Source organism: Electrophorus electricus, chromosome 1, assembly GCF_041902795.1.
Source record: "Electrophorus electricus isolate QZ-2024a chromosome 1, ASM4190279v1, whole genome shotgun sequence".
Lineage (NCBI taxonomy): Eukaryota > Metazoa > Chordata > Actinopteri > Gymnotiformes > Gymnotidae > Electrophorus > Electrophorus electricus.
Window position 1 is genome coordinate 15,396,919 of NC_137497.1, and position 21,802 is coordinate 15,418,720.

The 21,802-nt window shown below is 38.9% G+C and overlaps 1 protein-coding gene across 1 annotated transcript in view; it reads right to left on the reverse strand.

The window, feature by feature from the left end:
• Positions 1-21,802, reverse strand: part of LOC145659431 (NACHT, LRR and PYD domains-containing protein 3-like) — a 105,714-nt gene that overhangs the window by 56,598 nt on the left and 27,314 nt on the right. Inside the window, exons 7-9 of the mRNA XM_081722064.1 lie at positions 18,945-19,115; positions 12,011-12,184; positions 8,560-8,730 (exon numbers count right to left, since the gene is read on the reverse strand). Of these exons, the coding sequence (XP_081578190.1) occupies positions 8,560-8,730; positions 12,011-12,184; positions 18,945-19,115 (516 nt within the window). The remainder of the gene's footprint in view (positions 1-8,559; positions 8,731-12,010; positions 12,185-18,944; positions 19,116-21,802) is intronic.

A 21,802-nucleotide genomic window follows, 5' to 3' on the forward strand; every position in this document is an offset into this window, starting at 1 on the left:
AACACACTGATACATTTTCAGATTTTTAATTTTACAAACACAGCAACATTTCAACATTACTGTGTCTTCACCAAGACAAAATGGACAAAGACATGACAAATAACATTCATTAGCAACCTAAGACAGGTGACCAAATAATGGATGGTTGGTTCATAAGTCAGTGAATGGCAGTTACCCTAATCAGAGTCCAAATATCAAAATTTCCCATCCCTAACACCATAACAGGAAACAGAACAACACAGATCTCATTCAATGTTTCACAAATACAAATACACTAACATACAAACAGAAAATATTGTTGGAAGACACGCAGAGTAGTGATTATGGAAGAATAAACACTGCAGTAGTGATTATGGAGGTATAAACACTGCAGTATTGATTATAGAGGGATAAACACTGCAGTAGTGATTATGGAGGAATAAATACTGCAGTAATGATTATGGAGGAATAAACACTGCAGTATTGATAATGTTGGGATGAACATTGCAGTAGTGATTATGGAGGAATAAACACCACAGTATTCATTATGGTGGAATAATCACTGTATTGTTTATCATGGAGAAATAAACAATGCAGCAGTGATTATGGAGGAATGAACACTGCAGTAGAGATTATGGAGGAATAAACACTGCAGTATTGATTATGTTGGAATGAACATCGCAATAGTGATTTTAGAGGAATAATCACTGTAGTATTTATTATGGAGGAATAAACACTGCAATAGTGATTATGTAGAAATAAACACTGCAGTAGTGACTATGGAGTAATGAATACTGTAGTATTGATTATGAAGGAATTAATATTGCGGTAGTGATTATGGAGGAATAAACACCACTGTATTGATTATGGTGGAATATTCACTGTAGTATTTATTATGGAGGAATAAACACTGCAATAGTGATTATGTAGAAATAAACACTGCAGTGGTGACTATGGAGTAATGAATACTGCAGTATTGATTATGAAGGAATTAATATTGCGGTAGTGATTATGGAGGAATAAACAACACTGTATTCATTATGGTGGAATATTCACTGTAGTATTTATTATGGAGAAATAAACACTGCAGGAGTGATTATGGAATAATGAACACTGCAGTATTGTTTATGTTGGCATGATCACCGCAGTAGTGATTTTAGAGGAATAAATCACTGTAGTATTTATTATGGAGGAATAAACACCACAGTATTGATTATGGTGGAATAATCACTGTAGTATTTATTATGGAGAAATAAACACTGCAGTAGTGACTATGGAGGAATGAACATTGCAGTAGTGAATATTAGTGTATAAACATTGCAGTACTAATGATGGTGGGATGAACACTGCATTAGTGATTATGGAGGGATGGACAGAATGCAGACAGCATAATCTTTTACTAGTGTTTACATTCCTGTGCTCACACTGAGTCACTGATCATGAAACATTCTCCTCTGCCTTTGCTTTTCCCAGTGAGGTCCTGAGTTCTGTCTGTGTGGTGCACCGAGAATCCCGGAGGCACAATAGTTGAGTCAGGGACCCCATCAGTCAGTCAGGTATGTGTGAGGCAGACCCCATCAGTCAGTCAGGTGTGTGTGTGACTCAGACACAATCGGCCAGTTAAGTGTTTGTGAGGCAACAATCTCATGTCTGCTGTTGACATGAAATGTGTCCCTGGAGTTTGTCCTTCATGGACTGCATGTGTGCAGTAAAATACTGGGGAGAAGAGGACCATTCACATGTTGTTTCAGTTGGATCAGAACTTCGACTCACTTCTCACTTCTCTCCACTACAGCAGAGCTGTGGGGCTACAGTGAGAGTGGACACAGCTGACACTGCAGCAGACCTGTGGGGCTACAGTGAGAGTGGACACAGCTGACACTACAGCAGAGCTGTGGGGCTACAGTGAGAGTGGACACAGCTGACACTACAGCAGAGCTGTGGGGCTACAGTGAGAGTGGACACAGCTGGCACTACAGCAGGGCTGTGGGGCTACAGTGAGAGTGGACACAGCTGACACTACAGCAGACCTGTGGGACAACAGTGAGAGTGGACACAGCTGGCTCCTCTGTCTCTGTCTGCTGTGTTCACTCTCTTCCATGTCCTCCTCCTGGACACTTTCACCATCAAGTTCTTCTGTCTTTTCTCTCTCCTGCTGTCTTCTTACTAAAGAAGGTTGCCATGGCAATTGCATTACTCTTTCTCTTCATCCTGGTTGTTTTCTGTCTCTCTATACTAAATGTAAATGAACAAGCAGGAGTATTTTATATTCTAGCGAGTTCCTTAGATTTAAGGAAGCTAACATTAGCCTCATTAGCTTTGTTACAGTACATCAGGCACCCAGTGTGACACACACACACACACACACACACACACACACACACACACACACACACACACACACACACACACACACACACACACACACACACACACACACACACACTTCACTCCTTCTCTCCTCCTAATCTCCTGATTACTGTGTCTTGTGTCTTTCTTTCTCTCTTGTAATTAAGTCCACAGGTTCACTCGTCCAGTGCTGAACATTGTTCCTCACTACTGTGTTCAGATGTCCTGAGTTTACTGTCAGCTGTCTGCTCAGTTTCTCTCTCTGCTGACTCCACATCTTCTACCATCACTGTCCTATTTTAGTTTGATGTCTCTGGCTTGATGAAAAAATTAGCAGCCAACATTGAGTCCTAAGTCAAGCTAATTTGATGTTAGCGTAAGGTATCTAGGTGTAATAACCAACAATATACTGTAACGTGGCAAGCTTAAGGTTACTAATATTAGCCAGCTACATGTTTCATAAAAACACCTGTGGAGAGAGATCACAGGTTTATTTTAAGGAATAACCAATAAACATTTCAGTTCTATTGAATGAATATTAACTTGTTGCGTTCTTTCCTCCAGCATGGCTGTCAGTTCAGCTCACCTCAACATGTGTTGAACACACCGTGTAGATCATAATGAGAACAGGGTCTCCTACCCAAAAACACAAGGGAATCATGTGTGATTGTAAAATACATTTTGCTAAGTTTCTGCTCTCAGGTGACCAAAAATGCAGCTTGTGGACAAAATGCCAAAGCGCCTAGTTGAAGTAGCACTGTAATAAATACACATGTACATGTGGACAAGGACTCATTTGTGTCTTCTCTTTACAATGTTATGTTTCTCTTCTAGACTTGAAAATCTGCTCGTGCGTCACAAATGTACCTCTTTGTCTCCACAGTGTGGTCATTTAATGAAATGCAGCAAGGTTTCAACAGAAAACTATATTTAGAAATATTTAAAGAAGAGAACTTTATAATATAAAATAAAAGTGTACATTTCCTTGCATTGCCTTGCCTGGCAATGTTTGTTTAATACTGTACTATAAGGGAGTTGACACTGACCTTTTTAAAATGGCTATTTACATTCAAAAATAGTCACAGAAACTCACCTGAGAATTTCCAGTTTACAGTGTGAACTCTTCAGTCCAGCACAGAGCTGCTCCACTCCTGAATTCTGCAGGTCATTATTATTCATCTCCAGCTCTCTCAGTGAGTTTTCTGTTTTTAGAGCTGATGTGAGAGATTTGCAAGACCCTTTATTGAGACCACAGCCAGACAGTCTGTAAAAGAGTAAATACAGTAAATAATGTAGTTCAGTCAGAGGATGATGAATTAAAAGATCTGAACTGCTAATAAAAATTTAAAGAAGAGCTTGAAAGGTCTGGAACACACTGATACATTTTCAGATTTTTAATTTTACAAACACAGCAACATTTCAACATTACTGTGTCTTCACCAAGACAAAATGGACAAAGACATGACAAATAACATTCATTAGCAACCTAAGACAGGTGACCAAATAATGGATGGTTGGTTCATAAGTCAGTTAATGGCAGTTACCCTAATCAGAGTCCAAATATCAAAATTTCCCATCCCTAACACCATAACAGGAAACAGAACAACACAGATCTCATTCAATGTTTCACAAATACAAATACACTAACATACAAACAGAAAATATTGTTGGAAGACACGCAGAGTAGTGATTATGGAAGAATAAACACTGCAGTAGTGATTATGGAGGTATAAACACTGCAGTATTGATTATAGAGGGATAAACACTGCAGTAGTGATTATGGAGAAATAAACACTGCAGTAGTGATTGGACAGAATGCAGAGAGCAGAATCTTTTACTAGTGGTACATTCCTGTGCTCACACTATGAGTCACTGATCATGAAACATTCTCCTCTGCTGTTGCTTTTCCCAGTGAGGTCCTGAGTTCTGTCTTTGTGGTGCAACGAGAATCCCGGAGTCTTAATAGCTGAGTCAGGGACCCCATCAGTCAGTCAGGTGTGTGTGAGGCAGACCCCATCAGTCAGTCAGGTGTATGTGTGACTCAGACCCCATCAGTCAGTTAAGTGTGTGTGAGACAACTATCTCATGTCTGCTGTTGACATGAAATGTGTCCCTGGAGTTTGTCCTTCATGGACTGTATGTGTGCAGTAAAATACTGGTGAAAAGAGGACCATTCACATGTTGTTTCAGCTGGATCAGAACTTCGATTCACAATATCGCTACTTCACACAAATAATTTATTCACTAAAATCAACCATTTACATTAACACACACAAAAAAAAAACTAAACAAGTCAGCAGACCTGTGGAGCTACAGTGAGAGTGGACACAGCCGACACTACAGCAGACCTGTGGAGCTACAGTGAGAGTGGACACAGCCGACACTACAGCAGACCTGTGGAGCTACAGTGAGAGTGGACACAGCCGACACTACAGCAGACCTGTGGGGCTACAGTGAGAGTGGACACAGCCGACACTACAGCAGACCTGTGGGGCTACAGTGAGAGTGGACACAGCCGACACTACAGCAGACCTGTGGGGCTACAGTGAGAGTGGACACAGCTGACACTACAGCAGACCTGTGGGGTTACAGTGAGAGTGCACACAGCTGACACTACAGCAGACCTGTGGGGCTACAGTGAGAGTGGACACAGCTGACACTACAGCAGACCTGTGGGGCTACATTGAGAGTGGACACAGCTGACATTACAGCAGACCTGTGGGGCTACAGTGAGAGTGGACACAGCTGACATTACAGCAGACCTTTGGGGCTACAGTGAGAATGGACACAGCAGACACTTCAGCAGAGCTGTGGGGCTACAGTGAGAGTGGACACAGCTGACACTACAGCAGATCTGTGGAGCTACAGTGAGATTCTTTCAGTGGAGTTCTTTCCTCCAGCAGGGATATCAGTTCAGCTCACCTCAACATGTGTTGAACACATGGTGTAAATCATAATGAGAATGGGGTCTCCCACCCAAAAACACAATGGAATCATGTGTGATTGTAAAATACATTTTGCTAAATTTCTGCTCTCAGGTGACCAAAAATGCAGCTTGTGGACAAAATGCCAAAGCGCCTAGTTGAAGCAGCATTGTAATAAATACACCTGTACATGTGGACAAGGACTCATTTGTGTCTTCTCTTTACAATGTTATGTTTCTCTTCTAGACTTGAATATCTGCTCATGCATGACAGATGTAACTCTTTGTCTCCACAGTGTGGTCATTTAATGAAATGCAGTGAGGTTTCAATAGAAAGCTATATTTAGAAATATTTAGAGAAGAGAACTTTATAATATAATATAAAAGTGTAAATTTCCTTGCATTGCCTTGCCTGGCAATGTTTGTTTAATACTGTACTATAAGGGAGTTGACACTGACCAGATAAATGCCTCTTTATTTACATTCAAAAATAGTCACAGAAACTCACCTGAGAATCTCCAGTTTACAGTGTGAACTCTCCAGTCCAGCACAGAGCTGCTCCACTCCTGAATTCTGCAGGTCATTATTATTCATCTCCAGCTCTCTCAGTGAGTTTTCTGTTTTTAGAGCTGATGTGAGAGATTTGCAAGACCCTTTATTGAGACCACAGCCAGATAGTCTGTAAAAGAGTAAATACAGTAAATAATGTAGTTCAGTCAGAGGATGATGAATTAAAAGATCTGAACTGCTAATAAAAATGTAAAGAAGAGCTTGAAAGGTCTGGAACACACTGATACATTTTCAGCCTTTTAATTTTACAAACACAGTAACATTTCAACACTACTGTGTCTTCATCAAAGACAAAATGGAAAAAGACATGACAAATAACATTCATTAGCAACCTAAAACAGATGAACAAATAATGGATGGTTGGTTCATAAGTCAGTGAATGGCAGTTACCATAATCAGAGTCCAAATATCAAAATATCCCACCCCTAACACCATAAGAGGAAACAGAACAACATAGATCTCATTCAATGTTTCACAAATACAAATACACTAATATACAAGCAGAAAATATTGTTGGAAGACAAGCAGAGTAGTGATTATGGAGGAATAAACACTGCAGTAGTGATTATGGAGGAATAAACACTGCAGTAATGATTATGGAGGAATAAACACTGCAGTATTGATAATGTTGGGATGAACATTGCAGTAGTGATTATGGAGGAATAAACACCACAGTATTCATTATGGTGGAATAATCACTGTATTGTTTATCATGGAGAAATAAACAATGCAGCAGTGATTATGGAGGAATGGACACTGCAGTAGAGATTATGGAGGAATAAACACTGCAGTATTGATTATGTTGGAATGAACATCGCAATAGTGATTTTAGAGGAATAATCACTGTAGTATTTATTATGGAGGAATAAACACTGCAATAGTGATTATGTAGAAATAAACACTGCAGTAGTGACTATGGAGTAATGAATACTGTAGTATTGATTATGAAGGAATTAATATTGCGGTAGTGATTATGGAGGAATAAACACCACTGTATTGATTATGGTGGAATATTCACTGTAGTATTTATTATGGAGAAATAAACACTGCAGGAGTGATTATGGAATAATGAACACTGCAGTATTGATTATGGAGGAATGAACATTGCAGTAGTGAATATTAGTGTATGAGCACTGCAGTAGTAATGATGGTAGGATGAACACTGCAATAGTGATTATGGAGGAATGAACACTGCAGTCTCTCTCACACACATACAAACAAAATTTCTGTCTTTCTCTCTCTCACACACACAAAATAGATCTTTCTGTCTCCTTCTCTCTCTCTGTCTCATACACACACACAGACACACACACAAATAATAGTTCTGTCTCTCTCTCTCTCTCTCTCTCTCTCTCTCTATTTCACCCCCCCCACACACACACACAATAGATCTGTATGTCTCTCTCTTTCTCTATTTCAGAGACACACACACAGATAATAATTCTGCTGCTCTCTCTCTTCCTTGCTCTCTTTCACACACACACACACACACACACACACACACACACACACACACACACACACACTTCACTCCTTCTCTCCTCCTAATCTCCTGATTACTGATTACTGTGTCTTGTGTGTCTTTCTTTCTCTCTTGTAATTAAGTCCACAGGTTCACTCGTCCAGTGCTGAACATTGTTCCTCACTACTGTGTTCAGATGTCCTGAGTTTACTGTCAGCTGTCTGCTCAGCTTCTCTCTCTGCTGACTCAATGTCTTCTACCATCACTGTTCTATTTTTGTTTGCTGTCTCTGGCTTGATGAAAAAATTAGCAGCCAACATTCACTCCTAAGTCAAGCTAATATGATGTTAGCATGAGGTATCTAGGTGTAGTAACCAACAATATACTGTAACTTGGCAAGCTTAAGGTTACTAATATTAGCCAGCTACATGTTTCATAAAAACACCTGTGGAGAAAGATCACAGGTTTATTTTAAGGAATAACCAATAAACCTTTCAGTTCTATTGAATGAATATTAACTTGTTGCGTTCTTTCCTCCAGCACGGCTGTCAGTTCAGCTCATCTCAACATGTGTTGAACACACGGTGTAAATCATAATGAGAACAGGGTCTCCCACCCAAAAACACAAGGGAATCATGTGTGCTTTTAAAAGTGTCCTGTAATGTGTCTAGAACCTCAATGGTTCAGCTTTAAATGTTTTCATTAAGACTTTAAGGGCTTTTATTTGCAGAGAGAATAGAATGACTGATGTTTACAGTGTTTCCATACATAAAATAGATAAAATCACTCAGTGAAAATCTTACATTAGAACACTTCATTTTACAACACTGTTGTTGGAGTTTCTGAATATATTCATCCTGTAAGACATTTTGCAAAATTTCTGTGCTCAGGTGAACAAAGATGCAGCTTGTGGACAAAATGCCAAAGCGCCTAGTTGAAGCAGCATTGTAATAAACACACCTGTACACGTGGACAAGGACTCATTTGTGTCTTCTCTTTACAAAATTATATTTCTCTTCTAGACTTGAATATCTGCTCATGCATCACAAATGTAACTTTTTGTCTCCACAGTGTGTTCATTTAATGAAATGCAGTGAGGTTTCAACAGAAAACTATATTTAGAAATATTTAACAAAGAGAACTTTATAATAAGTGTAAATTTCCTTGCATTGCCTTGCCTGGCAATGTTTGTTTAATACTGTACTATAAGGGAGTTGACACTGACCTTTTTAAAATGGCTCTTTATTTACATTCAAAAATAGTCACAGAAACTCACCTGAGAATCTCCAGTTTACAGTGTGAACTCTTCAGTCCAGCACAGAGCTGCTCCACTCCTGAATTCTGCAGGTCATTATTATTCATCTCCAGCTCTCTCAGTGAGTTTTCTGTTTGTAGAACTGATGTGAGAGATTTGCAAGACTCTTCATTGAGACCACAGCCAGATAGTCTGTAAAAGAGTAAATACAGTAAATAATGTAGTTCAGTCAGAGGATGATGAATTAAAAGATCTGAACTGCTAATAAAAATGTAAAGAAGAGTTTGAAAGGTCTGGAACACACCGATACATTTTCAGCCTTTTAATTTTACAAACACAGCAACATTTAACACTACTGTGTCTTCATCAAAGACAAAATGGACAAAGACATGACAAATAACATTCATTAGCAACCTAAGACAGATGAACAAATAATGGATGGTTGGTTCATAAGTCAGTGAATGGCAGTTACCGTAATCAGAGTCCAAATATCAAAATATCCCACCCCTAACACCATAAGAGGAAACAGAACAACACAGATCTCATTCAATGTTTCACAAATACAAACACATTAATATATAAACCGAAAATATTGTTGGCAGACATGCAGAGTAGTGATTATGGAGGAATAAACACTGCAGTATTGATTATGTAGGAATAAACACTGCAGTAATGATTATGGAGGAATAAACACTGCAGTATTGATAATGTTGGGATGAACATTGCAGTAGTGATTATGGAGGAATGAACACTGCAGTAGAGATTATGGAGGAATAAACACTGCAGTATTGATTATGTTGGAATGAACATCGCAATAGTGATTTTAGAGGAATAATCACTGTAGTATTTATTATGGAGGAATAAACACTGCAATAGTGATTATGTAGAAATAAACACTGCAGTAGTGACTATGGAGTAATGAATACTGTAGTATTGATTATGAAGGAATTAATATTGCGGTAGTGATTATGGAGGAATAAACACCTCTGTATTGATTATGGTGGAATATTCACTGTAGTATTTATTATGGAGAAATAAACACTGCAGTAGTGACTATGGAGTAATGAATACTGTAGTATTGATTATGAAGGAATTAATATTGCGGTAGTGATTATGGAGGAATAAACACCACTGTATTGATTATGGTGGAATATTCGCTGTAGTATTTATTATGGAGAAATAAACACTGCAGGAGTGATTATGGAATAATGAACACTGCAGTATTGATTATGGAGGAATGAACATTGCAGTAGTGAATATTAGTGTATGAGCACTGCAGTAGTAATGAGGGTAGGATGAACACTGCAATAGTGATTACGGAGGAATGAACACTGCAGTATTGATTGGACAGAATGCAGACAGCATAATCTTTTACTAGTGTTTACATTCCTTTGCTCACAGAATGAGTCATTGATCATGAAACATTCGCCTCTGCCTTTGCTTTTCCCAGTGAGGTCCTGAGTTCTGTCTGTGTGGTGCACCGAGAATCCTGGAGACTTAATAGCTGTGTGAGGGTCCCCATCAGTCCGTCAGGTGTGTGTGAGGCAGACCCCATCAGTCAATCAGTTGTGTGTGAGGCAGACCCCATCAGTCAGTCAGGCTGCTCTATCTCTTCCTCACTCTCTTTCACACACACACACACACACACACACACACACACACACACACACACACACACACACACACACACACACACACACACACTACTTCTGTCTCTCTCTCACAGACAAAAATAGATCTGCCTCTTTCTCTGTCTCTCTCTATTTCAGACACACACACACACAAATAATAGTTCTGTCTCTCTCTATTTCTCACATGCACACAGACACACACACACACACACACACACACACACACACACACACACACACACACACACACAGATAATAGTTCTCTCTGTCTCTCTCTCGCACAAACACACACACACACACAGATAATAGTTCTCTCTCTCTACCACACACAGATAATAGTTCTGTCTGTCTCTCTCTCTCTCATACACACACACACACACACACACACACTAACACACACACACACACACAGAGATAATAGTTCTGTCTCTCTCACACATACAAATAATAGATCTCTCTCTCTCTCTCTATTTCACCCCCCCCACACACACAATAGATCTGTAAGTCTCTCTCTTTCTCTATTTCAGAGACACACACACAGATAATAATTCTGCTGCTCTCTCTTCCTTGCTCTTTCACACATACACACACCAACACACACACACACACACACACACACACACACACACTTCACTCCTTCTCTCCTCCTAATCTCCTGATTACTGATTACTGTGTCTTGTGTGTCTTTCTTTCTCTCTTGTAATTAAGTCCACAGGTTCACTCGTCCAGTGCTGAACATTGTTCCTCACTACTGTGTTCAGATGTCCTGAGTTTACTGTCAGCTGTCTGCTCAGCTTCTCTCTCTGCTGACTCCACGTCGTCTACCATCACTGTTCTATTTTTGTTTGCTGTCTCTGGCTTGATGAAAAAATTAGCAGCCAACATTCACTCCTAAGTCAAGCTAATATGACGTTAGCATGAGGTATCTAGGTGTAGTAACCAACAGTATACTGTAACTTGGCAAGCTTAAGGTTACTAATATTAGCCAGCTACATGTTTCATAAAAACACCTGTGGAGAAAGATCACAGGTTTATTTTAAGGAATAACCAATAAACCTTTCAGTTCTATTGAATGAATATTAACTTGTTGCGTTCTTTCCTCCAGCACGGCTGTCAGTTCAGCTCATCTCAACATGTGTTGAACACACGGTGTAAATCATAATGAGAACAGGGTCTCCCACCCAAAAACACAAGGGAATCATGTGTGATTTTAAAAGTGTCCTGTAATGTGTCTAGAACCTCAATGGTTCAGCTTTAAATGTTTTAATTAAGACTTTAAGGGCTTTAATTTGCAGAGAGATTAGAATGACTGATGTTTACAGTGTTTCCATACATAAACTAGATAAAATCACTCAGTGAAAATCTTACATTAGAACACTTCATTTTACAACACTGTTGTTGGAGTTTCTGAATATATTCATCCTGTAAGACATTTTGCTAAATTTCTGCGCTCAGGTGAACAAAGATGCAGCTTGTGGACAAAATGCCAAAGCGCCTAGTTGAAGCAGCATTGTAATAAACACACCTGTACACGTGGACAAGGACTCATTTGTGTCTTCTCTTTACAAAATTATATTTCTCTTGTAGACTTGAATATCTGCTCATGCATCACAAATGTAACTTTTTGTCTCCACAGTGTGTTCATTTAATGAAATGCAGTGAGGTTTCAACAGAAAACTATATTTAGAAATATTTAACAAAGAGAACTTTATAATAAGTGTAAATTTCCTTGCATTGCCTTGCCTGGCAATGTTTGTTTAATACTGTACTATAAGGGAGTTGACACTGACCTTTTTAAAATGCCTCTTTATTTACATTCAAAAATAGTCACAGAAACTCACCTGAGAATCTCCAGTTTACAGTGTGAACTCTTCAGTCCAGCACAGAGCTGCTCCACTCCTGAATTCTGCAGATCATTATTATTCATCTCCAGCTCTCTCAGTGAAGAGTTTTCTGTTTGTAGAACTGATGTGAGAGATTTGCAAGACTCTTCAGTGAGACCACAGCCAGATAGTCTGTAAAAGAGTAAATACAGTAAATAATGTAGTTCAGTCAGAGGATGATGAATTAAAAGATCTGAACTGCTAATAAAAATGTAAAGAAGAGTTTGAAAGGTCTGGAACACACCGATACATTTTCAGCCTTTTAATTTTACAAACACAGCAACATTTAACACTACTGTGTCTTCATCAAAGACAAAATGGACAAAGACATGACAAATAACATTCATTAGCAACCTAAGACAGATGAACAAATAATGGATGGTTGGTTCATAAGTCAGTGAATGGCAGTTACCGTAATCAGAGTCCAAATATCAAAATATCCCACCCCTAACACCATAACAGGAAACAGAACAACACAGATCTCATTCAATGTTTCACAAATACAAACACATTAATATACAAACCGAAAATATTGTTGGCAGACACGCAGAGTAGTGATTATGGAGGAATAAACACTGCAGTAGCGATTATGTTGGAATGAACACAGCAGTAGTGATTTTAGAGGAATAATCACAGTAGTATTTATTATGGAGAAATAAACACTGCAGGTGTGATTATGTAGAAATAAACACTGCAGTTTTGACTATGGAATAATGAACACTGCAGTTTTGATTATGGAGGAATGAACATTGCAGTAGTGAATATTAGTGTATGAACACTGCAGTACTAATGATGGTGGGATGAACACTGCAGTAGTAATGATGGTGGGATGAACACTGCAGTAGTGATTATGGAGGAATGGACAGAATGCAGAGAGCAGAATCTTTTACTAGTGTTTACATTCCTCTGCTCACACTAGGAGTCATTGATCATGAAACATTCTCCTCTGCCTTTGCATTTCCCAGTGAGGTCCTGAGTTCTGTCTGCGTGGTGCACCGAGAATCCTGGAGGCTTAATAGCTGAGTCAGGGACCGCATCAGTCAGTCAGGAGTGTGAGGCAGACCCCATCAGTCAGTCAGGAGTGTGAAGCAGACCCCATCAGTCAGTCAGGCGTGTGAGAGGTAGACGCCAGTCAATCAGTCAGGCTGCTCTATCTCTTCCTCGCTCTCTTTCACACACACACACACACACACACACACACACACAATACTTTGGTCTCTTACAATACTTTCTGTCTCTCTCTCTCTCGTACACACACACACACACACACACACACACACACACACACACACAAATAATAGAGCTGTCTGTCAGTCTCACTTACTCTCTCTCTCTCACACACACACACACACACACACACACACAATACTTCTGTCTTTCTCTCTCACACACAAAATAGATTGAATCTTTAAAATAGATTGAATGTTTGAATCTCTCTCTCTCTTTCTCTCTGAGGCACACACACACCTAATAGTTCTGTCTGTCTCTCTCTCACTCACACACACACACACACACACACACACACACACACACACACACACACACAATACTTCTGTCTTTCTCTCTCTCACACACACAAAATAGATCTTTCTGTCTCCTTCTCTCTCTCTGTCTCATACACACACACAGACACACACACAAATAATAGTTCTGTCTCTCTCTCTCTCTCTCTCTCGCACACACACACACACACACACACACACACAGATAAGAGAAAGTATTGTCATGTTTAACTATCAAGTTTAACTGGAACACTTTCTTAGAAGTACAAGGGTTTTAAAATGTGATAAACCAAAGTAAATTAGTAAAGAGATAAAAAAAACAACAACTCAACTCTCAAGTAAGAAACAAGAGAACAACAATTTTGATGAAATTTCTCAACAACACAAGAAACCATCTAAACACACAGCAGCTAACAGGAGTGGAACAGTAGCATCTTGCAGCAAAACTACAAGGACAAAACTACGGATAAAGCCAAGGAAGACGTGGAAAATTACATGAAACATAAAAGGATAATTTACATTTACATTTATATACAGAATACAGTGAACAAAACCACCATCACCAGTCTCCTGTTATATACAGAATACAGTGAACAAAACCATCATCACCAGTCTCCTGTTATATACAGAATACAGTGAACAAAACCACCATCAGCAGTCTCCTGTTATATACAGAATACAGTGAACAAAACCATCATCACCAGTCTCCTGTTCTATACAGAATACAGTGAACCAAACCACCATCACCAGTCTCCTGTTATATACAGAATACATTGAACCAAACCACCATCACCAGTCTCCTGTTATATACAGAATACATTGAACCAAACCACCATCACCAGTCTCCTGTTATATACAGAATACAGTGAACAAAACCACCATCACCAGTCTCCTGTTATATACAGAATACAGTGAACCAAACCACCATCAGCAGTCTCCTGTTATATACAGAATACAGTGAATCCTGCCACAGGGCTCTCTGTGCCATAACAAGCCAAATATAAAAAGGGGCATATGTAATGGAAGACAGATAGTCATTGAAGATGAAGATGAGGATAACACCATCCTAACTGTGAACATTTATCACAACGGCACCATCATGTTTCAAGGCAGTGAGGCCTCTGCTCTGTTCAGGAAAACTTTACCTTTATCAGAGCAGTAGCAGAAACTGAGAAAGTAACTGAGGAGGAGGAGACTAGTAGCCACGTAGCCCAGGGTTCAGGGGAGGGATGGGAAAACACCTCACAGACCAGCACAATGCAGGCCTGACCAGCACAACACAGGCCAGACCAGCACAATGCAGGCCAGACCAGCACAACACAGACAAATGGAGATCACGGTATTCCAGCAAAGAGAAAGTCTTTCTCTCCAGGAAGTTGAGACAATAGAATTCAAACATCTGAGAGGAGAAGTGTTGGAGCTCCAGAAGGACAGAGAGGCTCTCAGGAGGGAGCTCAGTGCAGTCAGAGAGAAAGTACAGCTCAGGGACAATACCATGATCACCCTGAAGGAGGAGATACAGAGACTAAAAAAGAAGAACTACAGTTCAGGGACAGTTCCATGATCACCCTGAAGGAGGAGCTACAGAGACTAAAAGAGATGAGCTACAGCTCAGGGACAGTACCATGATCACCCTGAAGGAGGAGCTACAGAAACTAAAAGAGATGAACTACAGCTCAGGGACAGTAGCATGATCACCCTGAAGGAGGAGCTACAGAGTCTAAAAGCCAACCAGCAGACCTCTGATTCTGCACAGCAACACTAAATCAACTCTGAACCACAGACTGCCACACTGAGCCCCGTCCGGTCCATCCACACTAAGTCAGATAAAAAAACCTAATATTCCTCCAGATGCAGGCATAGTCATTTTAATTGATTTTAATGGAAAATTCTTAAACGAGGAACAGCTTTTCCCAGGATCTAAAGTTGCAAAAGTTTGGTGTTCCCGAACCAGCAATGCCCTCCAGCTTCTTACACATGCCATCTCAGGTAATCCAAGCCACCCCATTATTTAGAAAGCAAGAGAGTAGCAGAGTAAGAAGAGTAGCACAGACCTCCACAGAGACCTTCCCCTCCTCCAAAATCACCATCTCTACCATCCTGCCCAGTAGAGACTTCCATCCAGCTACAATCCACAAGATAAATGCAGAGATCTCCTGTGGATGTGCACTGCTGGCTAATGTGCACCTGACACACCACTCCAACCTCAGCATCCACAGCCTTCATGACCACGTCCACCTGCACAAGGACACTGTGAGCATCTCTGCCAGCTGCCCAGCAAGCCATCCACAGTAAAGTACACCTGCCATCACCACCCACCCCCAACATGCAGCCCAAACAGCAGACCTACACCTCTGTAGTACAACCTCCACCCTCCACAAACACTACAGAGATGGAGAGATCACACAGATACTCAACCTCATATGTCAAAGGCACAATTCATTAATGAAGAAATAGATAAATAGATAAATGAGTTAATAAATAAAAAGACAAATAAATAAATATCACTGTTTATAGGTTAGTCATTACACCATTTTAATATGTATGTTTATATACATGAATTGTACATATTTGTACATATAATTTCAACATATTCCTTCACTTTTACAGGTTTATCTCACTTTGAATCTGTTTGTATTTGTGTTTTTCCTTTCATACTTCATTTAAATAATGAAACCATTATCTGTCTCTTTATGGAACATTCAAGGCATAAAATCATCCATGTTTGGGTACAAAAGTATAAACACTGAATTCACAAATAACACAAAGATAAAGACATTATAAATCTCCATGAAACCTGATGTAAATCTGATGTAAATCTGATTCGGTGACTCACTGCCCTTTAAACTACAAGGAAATCCTCCTCATAGCTGTTACACTCCCTGACATTAAAAGAGAGGGAGATTCAGATGAAATCACTATCTGGTAGAAATCAGAACTGTCAAAAATCATAATTCCTCTGAAATTAGAAAAATCACTGAAATACAAATTATATCACTTCAAAAACAAAACTACATCACCCACTGGAACACACAAACCCAAGTACAAAGTAAAATGCAGTATTAACTGGCTATGAAACAGAACATTGTAGCAGACAATCTGCTCAAAGTGACTGATATTAAACACAGAACCACGTTGAGAAAGTCCAGACTCAGTTAACACAGCCTGGCGGCCCAGACCAGCCAATATAAGACATCAGTGTAACAAAGACACTCTAGAGACAGAGCTACACTTTCTCAATGAATGTGAAACATTCAACCAAATACATCAAATATACTTTACAAAATTTGAGATGGTCCACCCCAACTATAAGTATTGATGGTCCACCCCAACTTTAAGTATCTATGGAACACTGACAAACAGGTCAGTGTGTTAGGAAGGATGAAGTGTTCTGCACTTTCTCACTGAATGTGAAACTAATATATATATATATATATATATATATATATATATATATATATATATATATATATATATATATATATATATATGCACACTGGACTATGTACTATTAGGCTGTAGGTATCCCATTAGCTAGCAATACTATTAACAACATCCTCCTTATTCTGTATCAAACGGATTCAAATACATATGAAGGAATCAACATTAGCCACGGTGGCTAATCCCTGATTACTATGTTATTATCCACATAATCTTCCAGAAGGTTTAAATGAAGTGACTAATGGCTGAAAATACACCATTTACTCATAAGACTTTTATCTAAACATTTATTTAGCTAAACTAAAGCTAACAAATAACTAGAATCACAGATAGTTATACTAATGTTTATGGGGAACTGGATGCCAATTCTTTTAATAGGCAAATCAAATTCTCAGAGAATTAATCAACTTTTCGATCTACCTGACACAAAATATTGGATGTGAACACAAATACACCCCGCCCCCCCACACACACAGAGCATTATATGATACTGTGTCTGCAGGCACCCCCAATTCAGATGTAAGACTTTTTAATACAACTTCCAATGTAATTTAATACCAAATTTGCAGTGAGGATGTACAAAAATGAAATCCGTTTGAATAAATCGTAAATAAATATTATGTTTAAACACTGTCATTGAGGAACAGATGCTTCCAGATTAATTTTGAAGAGAGACATAAGAACACTTAATAATAAGTGGACAAGAAATTGACAAAATCTGACAGAAAAAATATATCTAGTTAACTTGGGCACTTTCTACAAAAAATTCTTGCTAGTGAGAGCAGAGTTAATTACTTCCCTGTAATGTTCATATGTAGCTAGCTAGATAAAGCTGGAGCTAATAAACTGATTTCTGAGAGGACTGCAGACCATATACAAAAATATGTAGAAAGTTACACATTTATAAATCGAGTGAAACATTTTGAGATGAACAGTGTCAGATGAATCAGTCTGACTAGAATTTCCTGTGGAGATCCAATAGCGGTTGCTAGTCACCTGGACTTAGTTTTGGTAACATTGATTAGCTAGCTAGTGTGGTTCCTAGATTTTTCCCACATTCTAATAAATTTATGAAGTACACTTTAAATAGAAAATAAACATGGAGACTCAAAAATTAATGGAAAAGAATAGCTGGTCCAGTATTTATTACATTACATACAAATGTGGCATAGTCCAGAGAATATCTAACAATCACACACAACATCTCCATCGCTATGTTCAAACATACATTATTCAATATATGCACCAACCATCACTGAACATACATGCACAAAGAACACCAACCATCAGAGGATATACACACACAGAGCACCACCCATCACTATACAAACATAAACTCAAAGAGGACAATTTAGAATATCCAATCAACCTAACTTCTGTGTTTATGGACTGTGAGAGGAAACCAGAGATCCTGAAGGAAACCTGCACAGATAAGGACTGGAACCCAAGACCCTAGTGCTGAGAGAAACTTCACTGAGGGAGGGACTCAACCCCAAGACCCTAATGCTGATGGGTAAATGAACTGAACACCAAGCCACCATACTGCCTGCCTAACAGCATAACAATAACAACATAACAATATAACAATAATAAATATGATAATAATAATAATAATAATAATAATTCTTCTTCTCTTCTTCTTCTCCTCCTTATTATTATTATTATTATTATTATTATTTCTTTATTTTTTACTACTAGTTGTGTAAACCTGATCATGCAGTAAAACGTAACTCTTTGTGGCCACAGTGTGTTCATTTAATGAAATGCAGCTAGTTTCACCAGAAATGTTTTGTCTGGATCTATAACTTTGTTCCGCAGTACCTTATTTTAACTCTGTTAATGTTGCACTACAAGGCAGTTTTGTAATTTCTTTAAAGAAGAGGAGAATCACATTTGATAAATTGTGCACCATAATGGTTCCATTTAAGAATAAATTAACAGAAACTCACCTGAGAATCTCCAGTTTACAGTGTGAACTCTTCAGTCCAGCACAGAGCTGCTCCACTCCTGAATTCTGCAGGTCATTATTATTCATCTCCAGCTCGCTCAATGTATTTTCTGTTTGTAGAACTGTTGTGAGAGATTTGCAAGACCCTTCAGTGAGATTACAGCCAGATAGTCTGCAAAGAAATACATAGAGTACAAAATGCAGTTCAATCAGAGGATCTACAGACAACACAAAATGAGTTTATGATAATGAAAAGATATTACTAATTGTGTGTGTGTGTGTGTGTGTATGTGTGCGCATGCACAAAATATGAGACACAGGTCATGAACGAAGTCCATGTATTTCTCTTCAAACAGAATGGTGCCACTTGATGGAAGAGCTATTATGATGGTAGCATCACCTGTGTGATGCCATTTCCTGTTTTTGAAATTCCTTCACATGAATAACAGTTTAGGCATTCCAATCTTTACTATTGTCCTATTGTTTATTCATTTTCTGTAACTGCATACAATTCTGATATCAACAATGTCTACAAGTCACAGGAGACTACTCGACCATTCAAAACTTGCTGATGCAGACAAGTAACCAAAGCTAAGTGTCTACTAGCTATCAAGTATTTGTATTTCACCATGACTTCAGTCATTTGTTGCTTGTGTTGAGTGCAGCATGTTTAGATTAATCATTACTGATAAATGTATCTATGAGAAGTACAGATTAATCATTAGTGAATTATCTACACTTCTCACAGTTACATTTATCATTAATCATTAGTGATAAACATCACAGGAGACTCTCAGCTTCAGTATGTAAACTACAGAGCTCTGGTTATACAAAAATAAGGTAATAAAATGTGTTGGGGTAAAGGCCAATCGTTATTCTGTATTTTCATGAGGTGATCTGTGATATAATTATAATAGGCTTTAAAGCTCTCTGTAGCAGGTGCAGAGAGGTGCAAGACTGTCTGAAAGCATGAATAATGTTTCTGGGGTATCTTAAGGTCAGAGACCTTTTGGGACTCTAAGTGCAGAACTGAGGTTCTGATACAGGCTTCTGTACAAGTCTAAGGCAGATTACTCTGAACTGTTCCTGTGAGAAATAACTTCATTAGTGTTGAAAAAGATCTCTGTTTTTAAAAGACTTGAAAGCCTCTTTGAGAGTTGTGTGGCTAAGCAAGGTTCATTATCTTACCACAAGGGCAGAGTGATACTGACCTACCACATCATTTAGCAGATGTTTGGTGGTGTGAGTTGAGATCATCTTTGTTTAAAAAAAATCTTCCAATGGGATACAATGGTGTCAAGTTTAACTTGCATAATGATGAATCTCAATTTGCATATATTGAATAATGTATGTTTGAACATAGTGGTGGAGATGTATGTAAAGAAGGTGGGGTGATTACATAATCACTTCTGAAAACTGTATAAAAATATGTGTTGTGTGTGACTGTTAGACATATTCTGGACTATGCCTCGTTTGTAACATTGAGCTCAGAATAAAGATGGGACCGGCTATTCTCTTCAAACGCACCCACACCGTCAGCAGTAGGGTTATCAGCACCAGCTGATAGATGGCCCAGAGCTGCGTTGTTCTGTGAGCAGGGTCTGAATCCACACATGTGCACCGTTATAGGTAAGCAGAAGTCGTGTTTGAAACATTCTGCATAGGTGGTATTAAGACCTTGTCCACAGAGTTTTGTGGTAGGTCTTGGGCGTCTTAAAAGTGCAGGAAGTGAATGGATACGCAGACAGATCTGTTTAAACGTGATTAATATCATCTAATTATAAAATGCATACACGCAAAATATATTAATGAGGTTTTAGTAATAAATACAATAAAGTAACGGATGGAGGTACAGTATATAAAACCGGTGACAGTTACAGTAGTAGAGAGTGTACATATTACAGACACATTAAAATAGTAGCAGTAGGAGAAGGTGGGATTAAAGTATTACAGGATAAGAATATAAACAATGTGAGTGGCGATTAATAGAATTTTGGAATAGTGTAAATTTTCATTTTACTCAAATAAGTTATGGTTAAGTCAACATATTAATAATTGATGGAATTCAGCGAAGCAAATTAGAAAATAATCATATGGATAGCGATTTGTTAAGTGAGACGCAGGGAGCACGAACACATTTTTGACTTGAGAAAATATATAGAAACTCTGCAGGTGTGGAGTGTTGGCAGTGGCTAGAGTCAATAAATCTTAAATTGTATCAGCTGACTATTTTAATTTAGATGAAGCTGAGGCTGCATTTCCTCATCTTAGCTTAAGGGAGAGAGTAAGGAGGATGTGGAAAAGAATCTGTTGGCTGAAGTGCTTAATTTATTGTTGTCTAGCCAAGTGCCTGGAAGAGCAACAGTTGGATTGGAGCACTTACTGTGGAAACCGTTTGAACCACTAACATTGATTATGGGAAGCAACGAAAAGGGTTAAAGATTTTTGCAATGACAGACATGAGGAACAGATGATTATGGCCTTCAGTAGGTCAGAAACTACCACATATTCTGTGTACTGTCTCTCTGTTACTGCTGCTCTGCTGTGTGTTGTCTCTCTGTTACTGCTGCTCTGCTGTGTCCTGTCTCTCTGTTACTGCTGCTCTGTTGTGTGCTGTGTCCTGTCTCACTGTTCCTGCTGCTCTGTTGTGTGTTGTCTCTCTGTTACTGCTGGTCTGCTGTGTGCTGTGTACTGTCTCTCTGTTACTGCTGCTCTGCTGTGTGCTGTGTACTGTCTCTCTGTTACTGCTGCTCTGCTGTGTGCTGTGTACTGTCTCTCTGTTACTGCTGCTCTGCTGTGTTCAATGTTATGCTTGGGTCATTTGGTATGTTTGGTTCGTGTTGTTCATTGCCTTATCTT